This window comes from Schistocerca gregaria, chromosome X (assembly GCF_023897955.1).
Source record: "Schistocerca gregaria isolate iqSchGreg1 chromosome X, iqSchGreg1.2, whole genome shotgun sequence".
NCBI classification, from domain to species: Eukaryota; Metazoa; Arthropoda; class Insecta; order Orthoptera; family Acrididae; genus Schistocerca; species Schistocerca gregaria.
Genome location: NC_064931.1, coordinates 684,572,901 through 684,600,555, shown reverse-complemented (window position 1 = coordinate 684,600,555; position 27,655 = coordinate 684,572,901). Strand labels below are relative to the sequence as shown.

The following is a 27,655-nucleotide window of genomic DNA, read 5'->3' as shown; positions in this document are numbered from 1 at the left end:
AATCACTCTGTCAGAACCATTATATCCAGGTCCACATCGATTGTTATACCACACTAAACAGTCTTGTAATGGTGTAAACAAAAATTTGATTAACAGATGGCACTGTAAGTGTCAGAAAATGCATACCAACTGATGCACTGCACATGGCTGTTCCTCAGATTGCATCTGAGAAACCCAACATGACCATCTCCATGAAGCATTGAGCACTGCTGGTAAAGCTCCTTTCAAGAACAATGTCTGTGTACCAGCACCCTGCAGAAGTTCTGGATGCTCAGGGGTATGAAAAAAGGCATTGGTCTGATGTCTGCTAAGGGTCTGGAGAAACCTATTTCAGAATTTGGACAGACAGGTTCTTTTGAGGTGCAATATGGCAGAGGAAGGAAAGCAGTTAATCGAATCAACAATATGATCACAACATTGCAGGGGTCAAGCAGTTCTGTGCAAACATGCAGGGGAAATTGCGCAAATATTTGACATGCCTGTGAGCATGGAAAATCATACAAAATATCCTGCATTGCTATCCATACAAAATCACCTATGTTCAGGAGTTGCTTCCTGCTGACCTACCAACAAGACAAACCTCCACTCTGGAATTTCTTGCTTGCATGGAAGTCCACAATGAATCACCATGGAACATTCTGTGAACAGATGAAGCTCATTTCCATCTCTAAGGATATGTCAATATGCAGAATTCCAGAACATGGGCAACGGAAAATCTGCATCCACATCAACTGGTTGTGGCAGTTCCATCTACTTTTATTATTTCATTGATTGTTGATTGTTCTCGGTGTCATCATACTGCGTTGCTACACTGGTTGAAAAAATGGGTTGTGGATCCCGACATTGACTACTGGAAATTATGAAGCCGACAGATGCACAGTTACGTTTTACAGTACTTTAATTTCACTGTTCACAACCCCCCAATAATACACAGTTATATGATCAGTGCACTATTGTTTAACCTTTGATAAGTCTCATTAATAGTTTTCAGGTGAAACTCCACATACTGCTACAATAGTTTCTTGTTGAACATCTACAAGCAATAAAACCTAACCAAAAACTTCACAGTTCTTCAAGAATAATCAGGTATTTATGGAGCAGACATTGTCACTGTTTTTACACAAAGCCTAATTGTTTAACACTTATTCCACAGTTAATTTGAAGCATTGTTGTTGTTATAACCAACACAGGTTTCTTCTCTGAAACTCAGCCGCGGACTGACTGCCTCGTGACCAAAATTTGTGCCCTTATATATCATCGCAATGATCAGTACTGAAATTACACACTGTTTGAAGTTAAATTTACAGAAATTACAATTAAAACTTAACTCATTAAATTAACTGAATACATAGACAAATTGTGTATTTTTAACAGTTTCTTCTACTACGAGGGTTAAGCTAAATTATTTGTTCAAATCATAAAATTAACAAATATAGGTACGCAAATAATACTTTGGACAAAACTAATATGCTAAATAGGTACTTTATCATCTATTTCGTATTCCAAACATTTATAATCAGTGCAGAATTTATATTTGTTTATATGTCAAAAATAGAATTTAAGTTATGAAGCAATTACTGATTTCACCCTATAATGAAAGATACTAACTAGGAACAGTCGAAATAAGTTAGGAAAATCAATTACATACATAAAACTAAACACAAAATTAGATCTGGTGTTATATTCAATTAAAACTGAGGGCCAATCTTTCTCTTTTATGAAAATGCACATTATATTCACGTATGCTAATGGTAAATAGTTAAAAGTAACAAAATTAATTTAAGGAGGCAGATGGCAAAACAAGAGGGGAATTAAAATTATCCCAGCTTGCTTCATCACATGGTACCACTTTATTCTGCAAAGGTGACTCTGTAGTGCAGTTTGATGGCATCGATCATCATAGGGCAATATTTTTTCAAGGAGATAAGTCCTGTGGGTCCTACTACCTGTACCATCGCTGGTAAATTCTGTGAGATTCTTTTAGACACCAACATCATTCCAGCCCTTCAACAGCACTGATGTGTGGGTAGGATCATTTTTATGCAAATTGATGCCCCTCCACACCTTGCACAACCAATGAAGAGGCATTTCAGATATGCTAGAATTATCAACCATCATTTCCCTACAGCCTGGCCATTCAGATCACCTGGTCTTAATATGAATTCTGGCTAGGAGGCATCTGAAAGATGTGTTCAGTGTTCTAGTTATGAACATAGTTGAATTGAAGGCAACAAATTCTGAACGTGACCCTCCAGACATCCCGATGTGGTGTGTAACAAGCTGTTTCCTGATTTCAACTTGTGGTAGAAAATGGTGGACAGAATACTGAACATGTCTTACACTAGTCTTGTGTCTACAGTCTGATGAGAATTACATTCTCAGCAATGGTGTTCTTTCTACAGCATTTTGAAACTGGAACTTTAATTATGGACATCTTGCACATGTCTCATCTATTTCCAATGAGCTTTCAAATAAGTGGACACATGTAATCATCTGCAACATTAATTCAACAGCCACATAGTTCTGCTCATGGAGTTGTGTGGTGTCTACAAAACACAGTATTTTCCTAAAGTGACTGGCAAAGTGAAATTTTTCTTGACAATGGCTGATCATGCACTGTGAGGAATCAAGTGCTCTACATGATACACATTCTTTAACCAAAAATACTGACTTTTAATTTATAGCATTGATTCATATTCCTAAGAAGGTGGAGTTAAGCATGCATTTCAGAAGCTTGTTAGTGTGGCACACAAATTGATCTCCATATCTGAGGCACCACACATAAAAAATAAAAGTAAAACCTGATAAAGTGATGATGTAGAAAGTAGATTCAGTCACAAAGTGAAGTTGTATACTGTATGAAACTAGACAAAGATTTTAAAAATAATGTGCAACAAATCAAATTGCATGAACTTGTGTTGTGCACTGACCAAAATCCCTGAATGATTATCACTTTATTTTCACAAATGTAGGTAGAATAAATGGACAATATTGTATAATACTCAGCTGCATCTGTAGAGATTAACAGAGAGCTTCTTACATAAATTTATAGTTTTCTATTGAGAAATAGCTTTATCATCTTGAAAAAAAATTGGTGCTCCAAATGTGCTGGGTGACTGAACCATAAGTTACCCAGAAACAATACCAGTAAAAAAGTAAGTCAATGTGTGCCATTCAAACAAGTGCTCATTCTTGGTGAATATCAACTAAATGTGGAAAGTGTAGTTGCAGTAACAAACTATTATTTGAAGATAACTACAGTCATTAACATAACTTTCAGCTAAAAGAGAAAAATACTGTAGTAAATACTAGCTGTTCAGATTACTAAACATTCTTCTTACCATATGTTGTGTCAGTTTTTCCCCATCCAGCAACAACACCTGTGTGTCCCATAAATGCTTCATTATGCTTAGGAAGGCATATAGGTAAAATGTTTTCTCGGTAGAAGACTGGCCGTGATAATCTAAGTAGAGCCAAGTCAAACCTGAAACAACAATGAAATATGTACTTTACAGGCATAAGCATATTTATGGTGAAGTGGGCTTAATTATATATCATTTGTATGAGCTTACGATTTTGACAGTGATTTTGCAAAATTCATATTACATTACTATGACTTCACAGTTATTGAAACTTACTTTTCCTGGGTGTTTTATACATCACATTTAAGACATAAATGAAGTAACATCTCATTAACAATCACTTCCCATTTTTGTAAAAATAGGTAAAATTTGTGTGTTTAGACCACATAATTTCTAATGTCTATGCCAGAAAACATTAGTTATTCTACATTAGGATAATATTCCAAAGCAAAACTCACCTATCAGGCTGTGTAATCCTGAATTGGAAATTTGGGTGAATTATTTTCTTTATGACTCTGAATGTTTCTTCTGGAAGGGGTTCCATGTACTGACCAGTGTTCTGTGTGTCATATTCACCCAGAAATACAATTATATCTTTCAGTCGTGCCCTGTTAAAGAAAGTTTGTGCTCGATTTTTTTTGTTGCAAATGAGAACTTCTATGGTAAATTAATTTAAAAAATATACAAGAATAATTTTTGAATGACCTGACTATGTGTATCATTTATATTTCACATTAAATGTTGAAGTGTTTCATTAAGACATTAAGAGATAAACATGAGAAAATATTATAGCAATAAAGTATAATACAGTAGCAACATTGCAAGAAGAAGAGTCTGTTAACTTATATATGCTTCAAAATACTGCATCAAAGTACTTATGTTCTTCCAAACCTGAAAATGTTAGTGTTTTTGGATTTCCCATCTTTACCCTGTGAGGTTATAGTATCTTCATATGTTATGGTTTTATGGGATTTTTAATGTTATTTACATGTCTAGTTATCAGTGATAATAAATTCTGAGAGTGGTTGAGGAAGCTACGAATAGAAGTTATCTTTGAATAACAAAGATGAATTTTGAGTTGACAGTGTCAAATGCTGTTTGTTTGGGAATGGTAGATTTTGTCAAGATGAGTCAGCATAATGGGGATAGTTAGCAGAACTCATAATGGGCAGTTAACTACAGTATCAGTGTGAAACAGGGTAATGATGTTTGGTGACATATTTGTGTGTGGTTACTGGAACTGCGTAAATATGTTGTGTTCTGTTTTGCTGCTAATCTGCCATAGGGAGAAGTAATATGACATGACTTAGCTTGCACCGTTATAGCAAGATGGATAAAAAGGACGGAAGACCAGTGTTCAACATCCTGTCAACAATTGAGTCATCAGAGACAGAGCACAAGCTCAGATTAGGGAATGATGGGGAAGGAAACCAGCCATGCCATTTCAAAGGAACCATCCCAGCTTTTGCCTGAAGTGTCTTAAGGAAATTATGTAGAACCTAAATCTGGATGACTCGATGGTGATTTGAACTGCTTTCCTCCCAAATGCAAGTCCAGTGTGCTAACCACTTCACCACCTTGCTCAGTGCCATGATGGAAACAGCAGGACAGTGCCACAATTCTAATAAAGAGATTTTACAAAATTTAAAAAAAAAAAACGCTTGAGATTAAAGTGAGATTTTAAATTTTTGTAGTCACCTACCCTGCTCTTAGGCATATCTGCTATGCTCCTCTCCTGACATAAATACTGACAGAAGTTTCATATTATTTATATTTTATTTTGTACTGAATTGTGATACACAGATGCAAGTATCTTAACATCTTTTGTATACGTTCACGCAGTAACTTCATATATCATAATGTAATTCATACTTTACATAATCTTCATTACACATTAGTGCATACTACAAGAAATAAACAGTGTTCCTCATCAGCATCAAGTAGGAATTTCTTTAACTGAAAAAGCAGCTTCATAATATTTAAATTCTTTCATAAAATATTTCACAAAAATTATATCTAATTACCTATGTATGGAAGCTCTCTGCTTCATATATTATCTTCTTTTGGCTTGTGTACTAAATATGATACAAATCTGGTCCAAATATTCTGAAGCTCATTACATAAAGCAACAGATTATCATGCCTTCAGATTATACAAGTAACTTCAAAAGAAGAAAATCTGCAGTCAGCTGCCTAAGAGATTAATTGTTACATTCTCCAAGCAAAACTATCTGTAAAACAACCATTATCACTCTTTCTTTTTCAAAATAATTAGTGAAGAACAGTTTCAAGTGCCAACTTCCTATGTGGTGTCAATGCAATCGAAACTAGCAAACCGTTGCCATAAAAACATATCAACAGTTTCTGCTAGGTCATTGATTTCATACTGTTTCCCACACAGGAAATTTACTATATTTTCAATGTCATAGGCTTCAAGAAACAAATAAAAACAATTTGTCTTATGCATTGAATTTGTACTAATATGAATTTTTTCTCTTTCTTCACATAACTAACATTTTCTGTTAGGGTTAATATCCTACTAAATACAAATTATTCATTGTGCAACACTACCTCACTTAAAGAATTATGCATGACTTTGTTGCTAGCATCCTCCTAGTATTCATTTGAAAGGTTTGGGAAACAACAGAATACCTAAATCATGATGATGGGACTGCAATTTGAACTTATTTCCTCTTGACTGTAAGTCCATTTTCCTAATCATTATGACACATAATTTATTAAGCTCATTATTTGTTTCACACACTATCAATTTATTTTTTATTTTTTCCCCTTCAGAATGCCACACAAGAGCAACCATTAACTGTGACAATTGTAGAACTATGAAATGATTAAGAAAAAATAATTGTAAATACATAGTGTTTATTGACACAATGTAGGATATTGAAAACAAAATGCAAGGCTGAAAATAAGAAACTGAGGGGGAGACAAGTTAAGGAATTCAACTGAGAGACACAATGAAGGAAAAACTTATAGTTATACAGAGAGTTACAAATAAGCCTGTGTTCCCTTTTCTAGAAGAAACTGAAATGTAAGATGACAAAATTAAAATAAACAATTAAAAATAGCCAGGCATTATGCAGTTTAAATGTTAGTTAACTACAGGGTGTCATTTTGACTGCTGAGTAGTAGAGAAGTTCTGTACAGATGCTACAGAGGCACCACTAAATTTGAAAACAAGGTTTAGTGAGGACTTAATGTTAGTAGAAATATCTTTAAAGAAAAAAATATTTATTTGCAGATTATGACACTGTTGACTTTTGTAGTAAGAGAAGTGAACGATACTCTCCAGTTGGGCCTCACAACAGGTATGTTGCTGCATGTTACATCTAACATGCAGTTTGAAGAGATGCAAACAATAACTTGTCAAAGCACAATTCAGATGTGCAGCAGTGTCAGCAACATAGAATGCAAGGCTTAGTGTACCTAATGCTTACTGAGATTACAGTTCGATTTCCCTTTGTAATAAAGTGAGACATACGAGGGCCACTCCAAAAGAAATGTACACTATTTTTTTTAAAATCCATCTTTTATTCTACACATTTGAAAGTTTTACAGTGTGTAGATACTTCCTTTAGGAACAATATTTTCTTTTCTCCACAAAATTTCCGTCCCTCTGAACTGCCTTACGCCATCTTGGAACCTGCACCTGTATACCAGCACAGTAAAATTCTGGACCAACCTGTTGGAGCCACTGTTTGGCAGTGTGCACAAGGGAGTCATCATCTTCAAACGTTGTTCCATGAAGAGAGTCTTTCAGTTTCCCAAAGAGATGATAGTCACATGGAGCCAGGTCAGGACTGTAAGGCGGGTGTTTCAGTGTTGTCTTTTGTGATCGCTTCCATCAGTTTTTTGACTGACATGTGGCAGTGTATTGTCATGCAACAGCAAAACATCCTGCTTTTGACAATGTGGTGGAACATGACTCTGTTGAGCTCGAAGTTTCCTCAGTGTCATCACATATGCATCAGAATTTATGGTGGTTCCACTTGGCATGATGTCCACAAGCAAGAGTCCTTCGGAATCAAAAAACACCATAGCCATAACTTTTCCAGCAGAAGGTGTGGTTTTGAATTTTTTTCTTGGGTGAATGTGCCTTATGCCACTCAATTGATTGCCTCTTTGTTTCTGGTTAAAAATGATGGAGTCATTTTTCATCGCCTGTCACAGTTCTTCCAAGAAATTCATCTCCACCATTCTTGTACTGTTCCAAAAGTTTGCTGCATACCGTTTTTCTTGTTTCTTTGTGAGCCACTGTCAACATCCTGGGAGCCTACCTGGCACAAACGCTTTCAGTATTCTGCAAACACTTCCTTCCCCTATCCTAATGTAGCATGACAATTCGTTCACTGTGATGCGTCTGTTAGCAGTCACCAATTCGTTAACTCTCTGCACATTGTCTGGAGTGTGTGCAGTATGAGGCCTGCCACTGCGAGGACAACACTCAATACTGCCTTGCCCACTTTCATCATGTAACCTTCTTGCCCACCAAATAACTGTCCTGTGATCGACAGCAACATCTCCATACACCTTTTCCATCCTCTTGTGGATGTTTCCCACTGTCCCGTTTTTACAGCACAGGAATTCTATGACAGACATTGCTTCTGACAAATGTCAAGTGTAGCAACCATCTTGAAGATATGCTGTGACAGTGGCACTCATGGGAACAGGTTTAACTAAGTTTGAAAACAAGCAGGAAGGATGTATCTACAAACTGTAAACTTTCAAACATGCAGAATGAAAACTGTATTTTTACAAAAATAGTGTGCTAATGTAGTGGTTCAAACTCAGACCAAAATTGTATAAGCTGATATGTGTATAAAATTTATGTTACCAATACTGAAATGTAAATGTCACTACCTTAAGTTTCTCTATCATATAAGTATAATATATTCTTATTTACACTGATGAGTCATATTTCTGCTTATTTGACATATTGAGAACTTCCATATACTAAGTTGTGTAATTGTCTGAGATCCTCATTTTCAAATAATGGCCTGTTACCTATACAGACATCTTACCTATGTATACAGTGGGCTGCTGTTGCAACATACCACTGACTGACAAGCACTCCTCCACACTGGTAACCCGCTATGCGAATGTGTGCTTGCCAAGGAAATTCCCCAAAGTAAGCCTCATTGCCACCAATTATTCGTTTCTGGAAAGTAAGCTGTGGTGTCCCACATTCTGAAAAGATATTCACCAATTAAAATGCAAAGTATAACTGTAAAGGAAAATATTATTCAGTCTACATAAGGGTCAACTTCAACACAGTCAGTTCATTTATGTCTCATAGTAACACAACTGACAGCAAAATTTATGTAGAAACTCAGAAGAGGTCATGCGTTTTTCACCAATTATCATTTTTTTATTACATCAATATTTAAGTTTCAATATTAACCATTTAAGTAAAAATGTTGCTACTCACTATTAATATGACATATTGAGTTCAACACAGGAACAGTGAGAAGGAAGTTACATATTGGTTTTCAGCCAAATTCATCTTCAGAAAAGAAAAGACACCCACATTCGTTCACACAACCCAGCACACCTCTCTCTCACACACACACACATGCCCACCATCTCTGACATATCAGACAGAGCTGCTGGAGATGGGGGCCATGTCTGTGTGAGGTGTGCTTGCTTGTGTGAATGAATGTGTGTGTGTTTTCTTTTCCGAAGAAGACTCTGGCTTAAAGACAATATTCAAGGGTCTTTTCATTGTGCCTGTCAGCAACTCAACATGTTGTCTTCATGGTGAGTAGGAATCTATCTTATTCTTATATTGTTGATGCTCTAACATGGAGTTTCCATTGTTTAAGTTTCAATACTTCATTTGCTGATGTCTTTTACAGGGATCACATGTGCACATAAATTTTGTTTCGCATATCTCAGAAATGGGTAGATCACATAACTAATGAGGAGGTATTGAATAGGATTGGAGAGAAGAGAAGTTTGTGGCACAACTTGACTAGAAGAAGGGATCGGTTGGTAGGACATGTTTTGAGGCATCAAGGGATCACAAATTTAGCATTGGAGGGCAGCGTGGAGGGTAAAAATCGTAGAGGGAGACCGAGAGATGAGTACACTAAGCAAATTCAGAAGGATGTGGGTTGCAGTAGGTACTGGGAGATGAAGCAGCTTGCACAGGATAGAGTAGCATGGAGAGCTGCATCAAACCAGTCTCAGGACTGAAGACAACAACACATCTCAGAACAAAGGATATTTTCATAAAATGCTTAACAAGTCATACAATAGTGGAAAATTGGCAGTTTGAAGCAGCTGTCAAAAGTTCTTACTGCATGGTACATTAAATATAATAGCAATGCCACTCCCATAAATGTGCTATACATCTGGGATATTTCATAGGTTCCATTTACAGACAAAGACCCACAGGTGCCAGAATCTTATTCTTCACATAGAAAATTGGCTACTTTCAAAAATATGTTGTTTCCAAGTTAAATTATTCAGCCTCCTACTGCATACCTTCATATTTCCATTCAAAAATGTGCTGCTTTTCTAGGGTTATTACTTAGGTATTGTTGGCACCCAGACTTTCAGCTGTATGTACTTTGGGCAGGAATTCAGTTGTATATGAAAGTCTGAAGAGTTGTATCACTAGCTATCGAGGTTTGCTTCTCCAGATGTCAGAAATTGGAATAATCGGCAGAAACTGTAAGTAAAGACGAACATTTTTCCTGAAGATTTTAATGCCTGGGCCTTCCTTTATTCATTGTTTTTAAAATCATTGTACTAGAATATGTAAGAGGCAGTCAGATGAAACCGAGAGAGACGGAAAAGAGCAAGTAAATTGTTTATTATTTCAAATGTAATCGCCATAACTGTTAATAAATTTCTCCCACTGTGAGACGAGACGGTCAATGCCTTCATGGAAAAATGATAGTGGCTGCCTGTAGAAACAGTATTATACTCAGGCGTGTACCTATTCGTCGAAAAGCCATTCGACGGCCAAAAATGTCTTTTTTCGGGGCTCCAAAAATATAGAAACCGCATGTGGAGAGATCGGAACTTTGCGGAGGATGTGTAATGGCTTCCCAGCTAAAATGCTGCAGCATAGTCGAAGCAACCTTGGCAACATGTGAGCCTGCCCACGCTGCAGAAGATTCACTGGAATGCCCTTATACATCTTCCATACAGCCCCAATCTCTCTCCGTGCGATTTCCATATTTTTGGAGCACTAAAAAATGTCATTTGTGGCCGTCGATTCGCTTTAGACGAAAGGTTGCACGCCTAGGTACAACCATGTTCCCATGAAGCTATTAGCCGTCTTGTCTCGCTGTGGGATGCATGTATTCACAGTTATGGCGAATACTTCTGAAATAAACAGTTACTTACTCTTCACCGTTGCTCTGCCACTTGTAGATCTTCTTTTGATACTGTAGCAAAGGATGCAAATTCTGTGGTAATTCCCTCTATAAGTTTCTTGCTGCTCCAGTGATTATCAGGACCTTCCTGTGAGATCAGGAGCGTGCTTTGATACTGATTTAGCAACCAGTAGGTCAGAATTAGTGAATAGAGTCCTTAAGTTTTACCTTTAGGGTTTTACCTTTACAGTTTACATGGATGGCTCAGATTAGGCGGTTATGTGGTCGAATTAAATATGATTTAACATTATTCTATGACTATGGCTTCCATTATTAAGCTGGTGACTACTAAACATAGATAGGGAAAAAAGTGAAAAACATTATCTTTATTGGAAAATTTGCATATAAAACCGAAACAGTCTATAAGACTTTCCTCTAGAATCCCATATTATCTTGCTAATAGGTGCCTGAGCCTTATTTCTCAAGAATTCTGTTCAATTATTGGTTTAATGCTACGGGAATTAGTCAACCGGTTGAAATTATGGCGCTTTATTCATACCTCGTTTTGGAGATAAAGAAACTGATATCTCGCCATTGTGATTATAAGTATTTCGTTACACGTAAACTGCAATGGCGTCTCCTGTAGTCAAGTGAAGGAAGGTTGTTCTGCAAATCTACCAGCGACGCAGTTGTCGCTCACCTTGTTCACTGAAGGCCAGCGAGGCAGCTAATTCTCATTTCACTACCTAGAAGGCGAGACACACATACGGCTGCATGTTCACATCTTTCAATAGTATGGAAACCTTACAAAAATTTAGCATGTATTTCAACCAGTCTTTAATCCGACTTCAGAAGTTGCTGTATCCGCATTTTGACGATATCTGAAGACCATTTCCAGTCATTTCAATACGATAAACAGCCAAAGTTGTAAAATAGCTCTTTTTATTACTTGATCATGACTAGTTTCGGGTTTTTATTCATAAGCCACTCTCAAATCATCCATCCAAATCAGAATAAATACTACTCCACACATCAAAAAATCATGACGATCGTTTCCAAAGGAGTACAGTGTAAGTGACCACGAAACCGGATACAAACAATCGCAGCGCGTTTGGTCCTGTATGCAATGACCAAGGTGTGACAGTAATATCGTTATGCACTTGCAGAGGAATTACTCAGTCACTACCACAGGGAGGGTGAATACTTCCTTGGAAGGAACGTCACTATGGACGAAGCCTGGGCTCTGTAGTACGAACAACGATTAAAGGGGCAGTGCAATGAATGGAAACGTCCTAGTTTTCCTCGTCCACAGAACGTGTGCTGAGAGCCAGTTAACCAGCTGGTACCAAGATGATGGATGGCTATTCTGGTTTACGATATCCATGGGTTAATCCTGTATCACATCGTGCCATAGTGGCAGACAGTCACTGCAGCCTCACTACTTCAATTTCTTTCCACATTACCTTCATCCCACACTGCCACTCTCGTTTCATCCCATCATCCTTCGTGACAACGCACGATGCCACATGGCGAACCCCGTGCAAGAGCTCCTGCGTATGTGAGGGTGGGAGATACTGAAACATCCACCATATTCACCCGATATGCGTCCGTGTGATTATGATCTGATCACCAAAATGAAGTAAACCCTTTGTGGCACCCTCTAAAACAAAAAAGAAGCTATGCGTCCTTGGAGACTTTCGCGGCGGCACACTTCGATAAAGTCTTCTCGGTTTACAAGTTGCATCGTTTCGAATTAAGCACTCGAACTTTCGATAGTTGTCTCCGCCATCGTCATCAGGATTTAAAAATCACTGAATGCTTGTGGCTGGCACTGTATTTTGTTTACACAGGTTGTGTCTCCTAAGATTCGTCAAGAGCATTTTCTCTGGTGTTTCGGAAAGTAATTGCAATTTAGTTTTTTTTTTATGTGTAGCTGGAGTCAGCCCAAACAAATGCTACTCATCACGTCTTTCATGCGACGTCCTGTGGGGACGGAAAGCGTCAGTTTGTTTCCCTTTACAAGCAAAATTATTTTTAAAGTGGAATGCCACGTGTCCGTTCGATGCAGCGGTCACAAATTAATCCACTGCGATATTCGTGTTATAAGCATCTATTAACAGGGACAATAAAACACGAAGGACAACCAGTACTGCAGCAGCGGCTCAGCAGTGGTACTGCATGCTAGTAGCAGTCCGCGTGGGCCAGGGCAGTGCTGTCGCTGATGGACTTCTGGAGTAGCTGTTATTCTTCGTTTTTTTTTTTTTTTTTTTTTTTTTACTGTCTCTGTTAATAGACACCGACAAAGGGAATATCGCACCAAACTAATCCGGGACCGCTCTACCGAATGGACACATTAAAATTCCACTTCAAAAATCATTTTGTTTGTAATGTAAAACAGATCCACATTTTCCGTCGACAGTGGTAGTTGCATGAAAGACGTGATGAGCAGTGTTTGTCTAGGATGATTCCAGCTACACATAACAAAAACGAAATTGCAAGTATCTACCGACATATCAGAGAGGGAGCCACTCTGTAAAGATGCAGCGGCAGTATCTGGAACCATCAATAGGGCGGTCCGTGAGAGACATCAATAGAGATGGATGTGCTGGCGGTGTACGACGCCTTCCATCTGTGTATGGGAAGGTGACCGAGGGGCGTTGCGATTATAGTGAGAAAGTGTAATATGATGAACGTCTGTCAGTAAAGTCTTGTACAGATTATAACAGTGTTGCCACTACCCTTTTTATACATCCCATTTATTTTAGTAATAATAAATCAGAAGAAGGGAAAGTAGCTGCTGCAGAGACAACGCTTGCTTTTCATTCAGTAAGGAACCATCACTCCTACAGCTCTACCAGTAGAATTAGCATTCAAATCGGAAATAATTGCTACAAAAAGTTTTATTGTGTTAATGGCTTCGTTTGTGTCCAAGTATGACTATCCTAGATTTTCCCCTCGGCGAAGTTGTGGAAAAGTGGTGGGGTGGGGGGGGGGGGGGGGGTCAAAAATATACCCGAAAAGGGGTATTTTTTCGGTTTTGTGATTATATCTCGTAAATGACTCACGATATCGAAAACATAGTGGGATTAAAAATTGTAGGGCTTGAAATTCTGCATTGAATGAGACCATTCGCATATTATTTTGACCACCCGTTTCCATACCAGTGCTCTTCAAAATTGGACCAATTTTACATGTTCATCAAAAAATTTTCGTTTTAACCTCTGTTTATTGGTAATATCGTTTAAACTAACCCACCTATCAAAATATCGTTCATAGAAAAGAAATGGAGAGAAAAATTCTGAATTTGATGAAACCAAAAATCAATTTATTGGACCACCCATTTATGTACAGCTCCTCATTACAGTTGGACCATTTGTCATCATCAATTAAGGCAGTTTCAAATGCAGTTCTTCAGTAATTCTTATGTACACTTTTTTAAATACAGATTATAGGAACCCATTGCTTTTACTTATTTAATATAGTAATAGAATAAAATATTAAAATTTTGTAAAATTTGAAAAATAATATTAAAAAAGTTTTTCATATATTGAGGGCTAAGAACTGAGACCTGGTCTCTGACAGATGTCAGAAAAAGTCCTGGATCAAAAAAACTTGTAAGCGAAAAAAATATATGTTATAACATAATGATGCAAAAAGGACAATACACAACCTGAGAGTAACAAATGATTATGCTCTAAATAAAAAAGTCAAAGCAATCAAATTTTTTGTTAAAAGTTAATGTTTTTTAGCTGCCCTGTAAAATCTGTCTTTTGTCAGATGCGTGGTCCCCATTCTTAACCCTCGATATAATATAGTGATACCCATTCAACTGATCTGACGGAGGCAGGAAGAGAGAGACACTCCTTGAAATTAAGTAGTGGTTATTATATATCGTAATTTCAGAGTCCGACGCTCCGTCACTCGGCTCTTCAAAGTCAGTAATTTTCGTCACCTCATATATACAGTCCAGGTCTTCGTCAACATCTGGTTCGTCAGTTTCATCTGGCTGGAGGGAGTTAGTGCATGAGTTCCTCTTGCAGTTAACACAAATTAATGAGCACTTAATACCAGTCTTCCGACACTCACAACTACCTGCACAGCCCTTGTTGCATGTGCAGGAAATTGTTGAGAGAAGAGACTGTGGAGATGGTTCTTTGGAGGTAGGTACGAGGCCAAGACCAAACTCTGAAGCCTGCCATCCCCAGAGGAGCGGATCCATCTGGTTCCCATCCACATTTGTACTTGTAAGTAGGCTCTCAAGCAATGCTAACGAGCTGCTTCCGACGTTGGTGGTACGGATGCTAGGGTGAATCTAGATTTCACAATCGCTTTGGAAAAGAGGTCGAATCGCAATTTGTCTAAAGTGTCTCCTGCCGTACCTCCACAGAGGGTTGTTAAAAATCGGAGGCCAAGACCAGACTCTGAAGCCTGCCACCCCCAGAGGAGCGAATCCATCTGGTTCCTATCCACATTTGTACTTGTAAGTAGGTCCTCAAGCAATGCTGGCGAGCTGGTTCCGGCGTTGGTGGTTTCAACAATAGCTTTAGTTTGAGTGTCACGCTCTAAGAAAGGTTTGATATCTTCCAGAACACATTTATTTTTGACCATTAGATTGACCACCTTCTTCTGCAAAAACATGGTGCTCTTACTTACGGCAGCGGTGACGATGACACAAGGGCGGCGAGGTGATGCGTGATGCGTAAATGCGTCAGAGGCGTCCCGAGGGAAACGTGTCGCGGCGCGGGTGTGAGCCGCGGAAGCACGTTGGCGTCGCGGCACGCTACACGTCGCACGTTGCGGTCGCGCGGAACACCGGCACTTATCGCCGCGTGGCGTGTCGTTCTCTATTGGTAAATAACTGCGTCGTTTGGCGTGCGTCCACCCCGGAAGAAAGGTGGGAACTGGCGAGACAAGGCTAGAAAAAGCTTTTACCTGGGCCACACCTGTCCTTTTGTCCGCGGGTGGCGCCAGGCGCCACTAGAGAGCAACAAACTGTGTCGCTTAGTGGGCGGACGCAGAATGCTGCCGCCTGGTAACTGCACACTCACATTATGCACAATATTCTAGTAAAGCAAAAGCTGCTCTTCCAAATGGTGCATTTAAATTAAAATCAGAGGTGACCTATGTAAATATATTTGCTTCCAAATTTGGTCAAATCTAGGGTTACGATTTTTTGAAGGTAACTTTCTGGACGATTACCTTAGGAATTACAAAAGATACACTTTTGTCATTATTACACTGGCTTGCCTGGCAGAACATATACACAAAGGCAGAATAAAAAGGTGCAAAAAGGCTTTGCCGTTTAATTAGGGATTGCCAAAGTTGACCTCAAATTTCTTGTCAGGGAACTTACCCTGACTTTGAAAAGTTTTTTAAATTTTTTTTCAATCTTTTCTCACGATAATGCTATTTTTGAGTTATCTGCATAAAACTGATCTAGAGACATAGATTTGTAAATGTGAAGTACCTTACATGCATAGCAATGAGACGTACAGAAACGTGTAGTCCATTTCACTTTTGGTCTCATCAAACGCAGAATTTATTCCTCTATATCGTTTGTATGAACCACTTTATTGATAGATGGATTAGTTTCAACGATATTACCAAAAAACAGAGGTTAAAACGAAAATTTATCATGAAACTGTAAAATAGGTCCAATTTTGAAGAGCACTAGTATGAAAACGGGTGATCCAAAAAATTTGGGAATGGTCTCATTCAATACAGAATTTTATGCCGTACAATTTTTAATTGCACTATGGTTTCGATATTGTGAGTCATTTACGAGATGTAATTACAAAACCGAAAATATACCCCTTTTTTGGGTACATTTTTGCCCCCACCACTTTTCCACAAGTCCGCCGAGGGGGAAAACCTAGGATAGTCATATTGGGCCACAAATGAAGCCTTTAAAACAATAAAACCTTTTGCAACAATTATTTCTGATATGTCTAATTTTTCGGTTTAACCCTACTGGACTAATTACTTAGTTGATCGACAGCGCACTATATTCCTCCCGGTTTTGTAGAAAAGAATTAGGGCAACGTTATGTGCGAACCATCCAACGGTCCAAGTGTCTAGAGTGATACATTCTTCCGGTAAAGATACTGCAGTTTCTTTTGGCGAATAGTTTCGAAGGGAAATGAGCTTACCTATACTGGTAACGTCTAGTAGCTGGTTATTCCTGTGGTCTATATCCTCCCTGCGTGACGGGAGGCCGCTAGGCGAAGCCGGCAGGTAAGAGGCGGAAGGCGGCAGCGGCGGAGGCAGCTTGGGTGGGGGCGGGGGCGGCGGGGGCGGCGGGTGCGAGTGGTGCGCGGGCACGCAGCACGTGAAGAGCAGGTCGGCCACCACGTCGAGCGGCCCGCCGGACGAGCTGCAGCCGGGCGTCAGCTGGCCGCCCACCAGCCAGCAGGTGAAGGTCAGCGTGCAGCGGTACGCCGCCGCGTTGTGGCGGCACGAGCTCGGGTATCCCAGCAGCGACGACAGCAGCCGCCCGCCTGCCCATATAAAACATGTTTAAGTACTTGAGGATTGAAAGCCACGAACGAAGTAGCGGGCTGAGGCCAGTCTCACGAGACCCCTAAAAGCAGCAGTCACCCGACTTTGCCAGATCTTCACCCATACCATTACGACATTTGCCACTCGCGCTATGCATCAGCCTTGAAACAACACAAGGGGCTACCCCCAGAGTAAATCTTTGCCTTCAGTAATCTTTAAGATACAGTGAGGTGTCCGAAGTCTTAGCGATATGCACATATACAGATGGCGGCAGTATCGCGTGCGCTATGTATAAAAGGGCAGCGCTCTGGCGGACCAGTCATTTGCACTCCAGCAATTAATGCGGAGAGGTTTTCGACGTGATTATGACAGCACGACCGGAATTAACAGACGCTGAACGCAGCTGAACGGCAGTTGGAGGTAGACACACGGGACGTTCCATTTCGGAAATTGTTAGGGAATTTAATATTCCGAGGTCCATAGTGTCAAGAGTGTGCCAAGAAACCAAATTTGAGCCATCACCTCTCACCACGGCCAACACAATGGCCGACGGCCTTCACTTAACGGTCGAGAGCAGCGGCGTTTGCGTAATTGTTAGTGCATTACATTACATTAATACTTGTTCCTTAGATCGTGAATATGACATTTCGTAATAATGTAATGATGTGGAATGTGTCCATTTAACATAAATTGTCTTTACACGTATACAGTCTTTTCCTTTTTACAATTACAGTTGCTACTTCATGCACTCTGCTCTAACTTTTGAATTGTGATGGGTTATTAATAACAAATTTCATAAGTGAATATATGTATTGCGAAGGTACTGTGAATGTCCCGAGTTCCTTAAATAATTGCACGATGACATCTACCATTTCTTCCAGATTTAACGGAATCCTTCTTTTCGTCTTCCCACTCTTCTCCATCCCTTTTCAACAATTCGGTTTGATGTCGTGTTCCAGTTCCAGTCTTTCCACTCACTTCCTTTCCTAAACTGTCGCCTTCTAACTTTCAGCAAACCCTGCTTACTTCGTCCTCCAAATCGCCAAATCTCACTTCTCATCCAACCCTGCAATCTCGTAGTTACGAACCTACACAGCAGCAGTCTCGTCAACAAGGGAAAATCAGTGGAACACCTTAGTCTATGGAGCCATCAACCCATCTTTTACATAAAAAAAACACAAACAACTTATTCTTATTTTAATTTAAAAGTGCTGTCTCATAGATCAACACTAAACTTTGTAATATTTTAAAACCAGTTAGCCTTAAAAGTAAATGTTGTTAATAACTTGAATAAAAAGTATTAATGTTCCACGCCGACCGCTGTGACCGAGCGGTTCTAGGAGCTTCAGCCTCGAGCCACGCTGCTGCTAAGGTTTCAGGTTCGAATCCTGCCTCGGGCATGGATGTGTGTGATGTCCTTAGGTTAGTTAGGTTTAAGTAGTTCTAAGTCTAGGGGACTGATGACCTCAGATGCTAAGTCCTACAGTGCTCAGAGCCATTTGAATCATTTTTTTAACGTTCCACAATAATAATTACCAGTTCGTTATAATCCGGCTTTCAGCTTCTTGGGCCATCCTCTGGTAACTTAAGTTCTCTGACGCTGGCCTAAGAAGCTGAAAGCGAGTTTATAACGAACTAATAAATATTATAGTGGAACATTAATACTTTGTTTTCAGGTTATTAGTATGTCTATTTTCCTCCAAAAACCGACGGAATGTTCCACAAACATTAGCAAAAGTTTTTGTTACAGATGATAGTCGCCATCCCCACTTGAGCAGGGCAAAGGGAATTGAATACTAAAACAAAACAAAAAAGACTGATGACTATTCTCTCATCATCTTTACACTACCTGTCCTGTCTGTTTCGTAACAAATTGCGATAATGTTAAAATATAAACTTTTTTGTTCATCTTACAGCCATTTGTAGGGGATGGAGGCAGGTCCCATGTGCGACAGGAATTAAAGTGGAGAAATAATGGAGCTGTAATTGGACGACCTTAACGCAGTTCACTTAAGTTTTAATTTCTCGCCATTTTAATTATCTGTAATGGTTTTTTTATAATTTACTACATCATTTTAATAGGAAGAAGCGTATACGTGCCACCAGCTTCATACGTCTCTTCACGTGAGTGACATTGTAACAAATTTTGGGCAAATAACGGAGTTTTTTGGAAAATTATTGTCTATGGGACGTACAGCTTAAATTCCGGAAAAGAAGTATTAGCCATAAAAAATTTCCGAACTCTATACGGTCGCGTAAGAAACGATACTAATAAATGCTCGCAAATCAGCAAAGGAGAAAATTTACGTAACACTACTATCAAAAAAATACACAGAGCACTAAAATGTATTTTTGCGCATTCCTTTATAATTAACTACTTAATGAAAGTAGCAGTGAAAGAGAGAAACAGTAGACAGAGACTATCTGTGACACAGCTTAAGGGAGATGCAGTCTGTGGGAGATACGCAAAAATGTGACACATCATAAAAGCAAACAGATAACAAATGGCTCTGAGCATTATGGGACTTAACTGCTGAGGTCATCAGTCCTCTAGAACTTAGAACTACTTAAACCTAACTAACCTAAGGACATCACACACATCCATGCCCGAGGAAGGAACCTGCGTCCGTAGCGGTCGCGCGGCTCCAGACTGTAGCGCCTAGAACCGCTCATCCACCCTGGCCGGCTGCAAACAGATAGTCAAATGCGTATTTCATATCGGTTTAAGCAAAGAAGTCAAAAATTTTACCAATGTGGCAACTCCAGTTCAAACAATATTAAATATTCCTGAATCTTACGAACAAGTACTGCGGTGGGAAAACCTTTAACATCCCGACCTTACAGAATTTTACTCAGAGCTTTGAGATACTTTCCACGTTTAATACAATACATGAACCTACTAGGTGGGATATGAAATATACCTTTCCGGTGGGCCAAAATATGTTACTCGGCAATTTGAGTTATTGTGAATGCGCAGCATTTTGAGAAGTCGCTCTCATTCGGCTGAGATTATAAACAAAGGTTTGCTCGTTCCTCTATGGAGCAGCTCCTTCGGTAGGTTCTGCTAAGTTGTTGGCCCACTAAGCCAAAAAGACGTTTTTGTTTTCTCATTAGCTACGAATGAAAGCCGGTCGGTGTGGCCGGGCGATTCTAGGCGCTTCAGGTTGGAACCGCGCGACCGCTACGGTCGCAGGTTCGAATCCTGACCCGGGCATGGATGTGTGTGATGTCCTTAGGTTAGTTAGGTTTAAGTAGTTCTAAGTTCTAGGGGACTGGTGACCTCATTTGTTTAGTCCCATAGTGCTCAGAGCCATTTGAACCATACGAGTGAAAGACAGGTATCTTGTTAAATATCACTTACTTTAGACACTCACAAAAAATGGAGTGATTATTTTTAGTTGATGCTATCTACTTTCGGAGCAAGTGCGGCTCCACTGACACTTTGCGCAGAAGGAATCGAGAAGTCAGGCACGCCGAGTAGCGCAGGAAAACCGTGACACACAAGTTGCCTCAGTCGTGAACGACGGCGAACGCCAAGCGAGAAAAACTTGGCTGCAGTAATGCAGCTGAGCAGGTATTCCGTGACATTCCTTTTTAGCGAAGGCTTCACTTTCTGTCACAACTTCTGAGAACTTCGCAGCTCTTCCTATGGCACACGCCATACCTCGTGGTGGGCGTTAGGAATCCATTCGCACACAACACACAATGAGTGAAGTACTCGGAATATCGTGCACAGTTTTTTGAACTCTTTTCAATTCACCGTTGCAGACGGCATTTAATTTCGTCTACTACTTTTGCATTATTACACGTCACCTTTATAAAAAAAACTGTGATGTCGTCATAATAAGAAATAGTACGAAGATTTCAGATGAACTATTTTAATACACTGCTAAACCCAATGGTCAGATTAGACTCGTACAGTATGTATGAACATCTGCATTTACATCTACATGGATACTCTGCAAATCACATTTAAGTGCCAGGCAGCGGGTTCATCGAGCCACCTTCACAATTTTCTATTATTCCAGTCACGTACAGCGCGCGGAAACAGTGAATACCTATATCTTTCCGTACGAGCTCTGATTTTATCGTCGTGATCGTTCCTCCCTATGTAGGTCGGTGTAAAAAAAATATTTTCGCATTCGGAGGAGAAAGTTGGTAATTCGAATTTCGTGAGAAGATTCCGTCCCAACGAAAAACGCCTTTCTTTTAATGATGTCCAGCCCAAATCCTGTATCATTTTTGTGACACTCTCTTCCATATTTCCCGATAATACAAAACGTGCTACCTTTCTTTGAACTTCTCCGACGTACTCCGTCAGTCCTATTTGGTAAGGATGCCACACCGTGCAGCAATATTCTAAAAGAAAACGGACAAGCGTAGTGTTGGCAGTCTCCTTAGTAGGTCTGTTACATTTTCTTGTGTCCTGCCAATAAAATGCAGTTTTTGGTAAGCCTTCCCCACAATATTTTCTATGTGTTCCTTCCAATTTAAGTTGTTCGTAATTGTAATACCTAGTTATTTAGTTGAATTTACGGCTTTTAGATTAGACTGATTTATCGTGTAACCGAAGTTTAACGAGTTCTTTTTAGCACTCATGTGGATGACCTCACACTTTTCGTTATTTAGGGTCAACTGCTACTTTTCGCACCATTCAGATATCTTTTGTAAATCGTTTTGCAGTTTGCTTTGATCTTCTGATGACTTTATTAATCGATAAACGACAGCGTCATCTGCAAACAACCGAAACCGGCTGCTCAGATTGTCTCCCAAATCGCTTTACAGGAACAGCAAAGGGCTTATAACACTACCTTTGGGAACGTCAGAGATCACTTCTGTTTTACTCTGTGACTTTCCGTTTGTTACTACGAATTGTGACCTCTCTGACAGGAAATCACAAATCCAGTCACATAACCGTGGCGATATTCCATAAGCACGCAATTTCACTACGAGCTGCTTGTGTGGTACAGTGTCAAAAGCCTTCCGGAACTCCAGAAATACGGAATCGATCTGAAATCCCTTGTCAATAGCACTCAACACTTCATGTGAATAAATAGCTAGTTGTGTTTCACAGGAACGATGTTTTCTAAACCCATGTTCACTGTGTGTCAATAGACCGTTTTCTTGCCGGCCTGGGTGACCGAGCGGTTCTAGGCGCTACAGTCTGGAACGGCGCGACCGCTGCGGTCGCAGGTTCGAATCCTGCCTCGGGCATGGGTGTGTGATGTTCTTAGGTTAGGTAGGTTTAAGTAGTTCTAAGTTCTAGGGGACTGATGACCTCAGACGTTAAGTCCCATAGTGCTCAGAGCCATTTGAACCATTTTTGAAGACCGCTTTCTTCGAGGTAATTCATAATGTTCGAACACAATATATGTTCCAAAATCCTGCTGAATATCGACGTTAACGATATGGGCCTGTAATTAAGTGGAAAACTCCTACTACCTTTTTTGAACGTACTTCACATACGAAGAGAATCTCTTTGGATTTTCTGCCAGGTTTCGAAACAAAGTTTCGTTGTCGAAACTGTTATAAGCATCTCGCATTGAAGTCTGCACTAAATTTCGCGCTTCTGTAAAAGATGGCCAATCTTGGGGAATTTGCGTCTGTTTAAATTTTGCATGTTTGTTTCGTTGTTTCTGCAACAGTGTTCTAACGCGCTTTGTGTACCAAGGAGGATCAGCTCCGTCGTTTGTTAATTTATTTGGTATAAATCTCTCAACTGCTGCCGATAATATTTCTTTGAATTTAAGCCACATCTGGTCTACACTTATATTATTGATTTGGAATGAGTGGAGATTGTCTCTCAAGAAGGCGTCAAGTGAATTTTTATCTGCTTTTTTGAATAGGTATAGTTTTCGCTTATTTTTCGAGGATTTGGGGATTACAATATTCAGCCTCGCTACGACAACCCTGTGTTCACTAATCCGTGCATCGGTTTTGATTCTCGTTATTAACTCAGGATTATTTGTTGCTAAGAGGTCAAGTGTGTATTCACAACCGTTTACTATTCGCGTGGGTTCATGAACTAACTGCTCTAAATAATTTTCAGAGAACGCCACAGATTGTACTTTCTAATGCAGTACATACACTGATGAACCAAAGCATTATGACCATTCCCCATCGCGAGGTTGTGGGCTGTGGGGTGGCGCTGAGGGTGCGTGAGACGGAAAGAGAAGTATATGAGCGGAGCAGAGACGAATGGGTAATTATTCTAGCGACGATAACTGGCTCAAATGCTGAAATCCGCCGATTTAAGCGACTTTGACAAAAGCTGGATTGTTATGGCCCGGTGCCTAGGTGCGAGGATCCCCGAAACAGCGAAGCTGGTCTGCTGCTCGCGTGCTGCTGTCTTGAGCATGTGTGGAAAGTGGTTGAAGAGTGATGAAACCACGAGTAGGTGACAAGAAGTTGGACGTCCACACCTCATCACAGAACATAGGGATCGGAGGCTTGCCCCCCTCTCTAAGGCAGGATAGCCGGCGATCTGTGGCAATTCTGACACAAAGTACGGTGCTGGCACAGGCACAAGTGTTTTGGAGCACACCGTTCAGCACAGTGTTGCACATGGTGTTCCGCAGTAGAAAATGGTTCAAATGGCTCTAAGCACTATGGGACTTAACATCTGAGGTCATTTGTCCCCTAGACTTAGAACTACTTAAACCTAACTAACCTAAGGACATCACACACATCGAAGCCCGAGGCAGGATTCGAACCTCCGACCGTAGTGGTCGTGCGGTTCCAGACTGAACCGTGCGGTTCCAGACTGAACCGTGCGGTTCCAGACTGAACCGTTCGGCCACAGCGGCCGGCTCCGCAGTAGAGGACTGCTACGTGTTCCCATGTAGACCCACCGAACAACATTGTCAATTATGATTACAGTGGGCACAGTATCATCGAGATTGGTTTGTGGATCGATTGTATCGTGCCGCCTGGTCGAATGAATTCCGTTTATTGTTAAACCAGCTCGATGTTCGTGTCCAGATACGCCGTCATCCAGGCGCGCTACTGACGCAAGCCGGTGGGAGCAGTATTATGTTATGGCGGACAGTCACCTGAGCTGCCATGGGGCCTGCGGTAGTAATGGAAGGCACTTTGACAGCTGTAGATTACGTGTACGTTAGTAGACACCACCTGCAAACTCTTTTGACTGACGTCATCCTCAACAGCGATGGGATCTTACAGCAGGATAGCTGTACGTGACAGAAGGTCAGATTCGTGCTGCAATGGTTTGAGGAGAATGAATGTGAACTCACGTTGATGTCTTGGCCATCAAGTTCAGCTCATGTGAATCCGATGAAACACAACTGGGACGCTATCGAGTGTCAGCTCCGTGACCACGAACCAACAGCCAGTAAATTACGGGAATGGTGTGACCTAAGCGTAGGCATCCACATCTCCATCTACATGCTTACTCTGCAATTCACACTTAAGTGCCTGGCAGAGGGTTCATCAAACCATTTGCATACTACTTCTCTACCATTCCACTCTCGAGTGGCGCGTGGGAAAAAGGAACACCTAAATCTTTCCGTTCGAGCTCTGATTTCACTTATTTTATTATGATGACCATTTCTCCCTACGTAGGTCGGTGACAACAAAATATTTACGCATTCGGAAGAGAAAGCTGGTGATTGAAATTTCGTCAATAGATCTCGCCGGAAAGAAAAACGTCTTTGTTTCAGTGGCTGCCACCCCAACTCGCGTATCATATCACTGACACTCTCACCCATACTGCGTGACAACACGAAACGAGCTGCCCTTCTTTGCACTTTTTCGATATCCTCCGCCAATCCTACCTGGTAAGGATCCCATACCGCGCAACAGTATTCCAGTAGAGGACGGACAAGTGTAATGTAGGCTGTCTCTTTTTCTGCCAACGAAGCGCAGTCTTTCTTTCGCCTTCCCCACAATATTATCTATGGGGTCTTTCCAATTTAAGTTGCTCGTAATTCCTAGGTATTTAGTCGAATTGACAGCCCTTAGATTTGTGCGATTTATGGTATACCCAAAATTTATCGGATTTCTTTTAGTACCCATGTGGATGACCTCGCACTTTTCTTTGTTTAATGACAATTGCCACTTTTCGCACCATACGGAAATTTTCTCTAGATCATTTTGTAATTGGAATTAATCGTCTGATGATTTTACTAGACGGTAAATTACAGCGTAATCAGCAATCTAAGGGGGCTGCTCAGATTATCACTTATATCATTTATATAAATTAGGAGCAGCAGAGGGCCTATGACACTACCTAGCGGAACGCCAGATATCACTTCTGTTCTACTCGATGATTTACCGTCTATCACTACTAACTGTGACATCTCTTAGAGGAAATCACGAATCCTGTCACACATCTGAGACGAGACTCCATATGCACGCAATTTGATTAATAGTCGATTGTGAGTAACGGTATCAAAAGCCTTCTGGAAATCTAGTAATATGGAATCGATCTGAGATCCCCTGTCGACAGCACTCATTACTTCATGGGAATAAAGAGCTAGCTGTGTTGCATAAGAACGATGTTTTCTGAATCCGTGTTGGTTATGTATCAACAAGTCATTTTCTTCAAGGTGATTCATAGTGTTCGAGTACAGTATATGCACCAAAAATTGAGGTCAGTGATATGGGTCTGTAATTGAATGGGTTACTCCTACTTCCTTTCCTGAATATTGGTGTGACCTGTGCTACTTTCCAGTCTTTAGGAACAGACCTTTCGTCAAGTGAGCGGTTGTTTATGATTGCTAAGAAAGACGCTATTGTGTCTGCATACTCTGAGAGGAACCTGATTGGTATACCATCTGGTCCGGAAGACATGCCTTTCTTAAGTGATTTCAGTTTTTTTTGCAATACCTAAGATATCTACTTTTATGTCCCTCATGCTAACAGTTGTTCTGATTTCGAATTCTGGAATATTTACTTCGTCTTCTTTCGTGAAGGAATTACGGAAAACTGCATTTAGTTCAAAAAATTGTTCATATGGCTCTGAGTACTATGGGACTTAACTGCTGAGGTCATCAGTCCCCTAGAACTTAGAACTACTTAAACCTAACTAACCTAAGGACATCACACACATCCATGCCCGAGGCAGGATTCGAACCTGCGACCGTAGCGGTCGCGCGGTTCCAGACTGTAGCGCCTAGAACCGCTCGGCCACTTCGACCGGCCTGCATTTAGTAACTCTGCTTTAGTGGCACCATCATCGGTAACATTTCCATCGCTATCGCGCAGTGACGGTATTGACTGTTTTTTGCCACTGGTGTACTTTACGTACGACCAGAATCTCTTTCGGTTTTCTACCATATTTTGAGATAATTTTTCATTGTGGAAACTATTAAAAGCAACTCGCATTGACGTCCGCACTAAATTTCGAGCCTCCGTGAAACTTAGCCAGTCTTGGGAATTTTGCGTTCTTCTGAATTTTTCGTTGCTTCTGCAACAGTGTTTTGTGTACCATGGTGGATCAGTCCCGTCTCTTATTAACTTATGCGGTATGAATCTATCTATTGCTGTCGATACTGTATCTTTGAATGTGAGCCATATCTGGCCTACACTTACATAATTAGCTTGGAAGGAATGGAGACTCTCTCTTTGGAAAGCATCAAGCGAATTTTATTTGCTGTTTTAAATAGATATATTTTGCGTTTATTTTTAGTGGTTTTGGTTGATATGGTTTTGACAATGACCTTATGTTCACTAATCCCTGTCTCAGTCATGACGCTCTCTATTAGATCAGGATTATTTGTGGCTAAGAGGTCAAGTGGGTTTCTGGTGCCACGAACCTCTGAAAACCTATAAAGTACTTGTCCAATCCATGACACGCAGAATCACTGTTGAATTGCACTCCAAAAGTGGACCAGCGCCCTTTTAAGTAGGCGGTCATAATGTTTTGGCTCATCAGCGAATAGTGCACAATAATGCATTAATGCAGTTCATCTATAAATCATGTCTACGAGGCTGAAGACATGAGAGCATAATTTTTGGAGCAATTGAATAACTCTGTAACTGGCGGAGCAAAAGTGACGACTTAATTGGTAATTTTAAAAACTATTACGTGATAAGCAGAATTATTTCTAATTCCTAACGACAGTTATCTTGAAGTTTCATGGGTGTATGTTACGCTGCGATTAATTATGACGTGTCTGAATACATGTTTGAGCCTTAAGTGTTAAAATTAATGCCTGTTTTACAGTGCTGAAACTGATGGCTTTGAATAACGCCCTCCTGTCTGTCACACACAAATTGTTCTATCACATCACTAACGGTATTACACTAGCGAATGTAATAAAAAATGGTTCAAATGACTCGAAGCACTATGGGACTTAACATCAGAGGTCATCAGTCCCCTAGACTTAGAACTACTTAAACCTAACTAACCTAAGGACATCACACACAGCCATGCCCGAGGCAGGATTCGAACCTGCGACCGTAGCAGCAGCGCGGTTCCAGATTTAAGCGC

The 27,655-nt window shown here is 40.3% G+C and overlaps 1 protein-coding gene across 1 annotated transcript in view; it reads right to left on the bottom strand.

The window, feature by feature from the left end:
- The window catches only part of LOC126297766 (serine proteinase stubble), a 209,028-nt gene that overhangs the window by 33,871 nt on the left and 147,502 nt on the right, over positions 1 to 27,655 (bottom strand). The window contains exons 3-6 of the mRNA XM_049988941.1: positions 16,854 to 17,201; positions 8,401 to 8,566; positions 3,821 to 3,970; positions 3,342 to 3,484 (exon numbers count right to left, since the gene is read on the bottom strand). Coding sequence (XP_049844898.1) covers positions 3,342 to 3,484; positions 3,821 to 3,970; positions 8,401 to 8,566; positions 16,854 to 17,201 — 807 coding nt within the window. The remainder of the gene's footprint in view (positions 1 to 3,341; positions 3,485 to 3,820; positions 3,971 to 8,400; positions 8,567 to 16,853; positions 17,202 to 27,655) is intronic.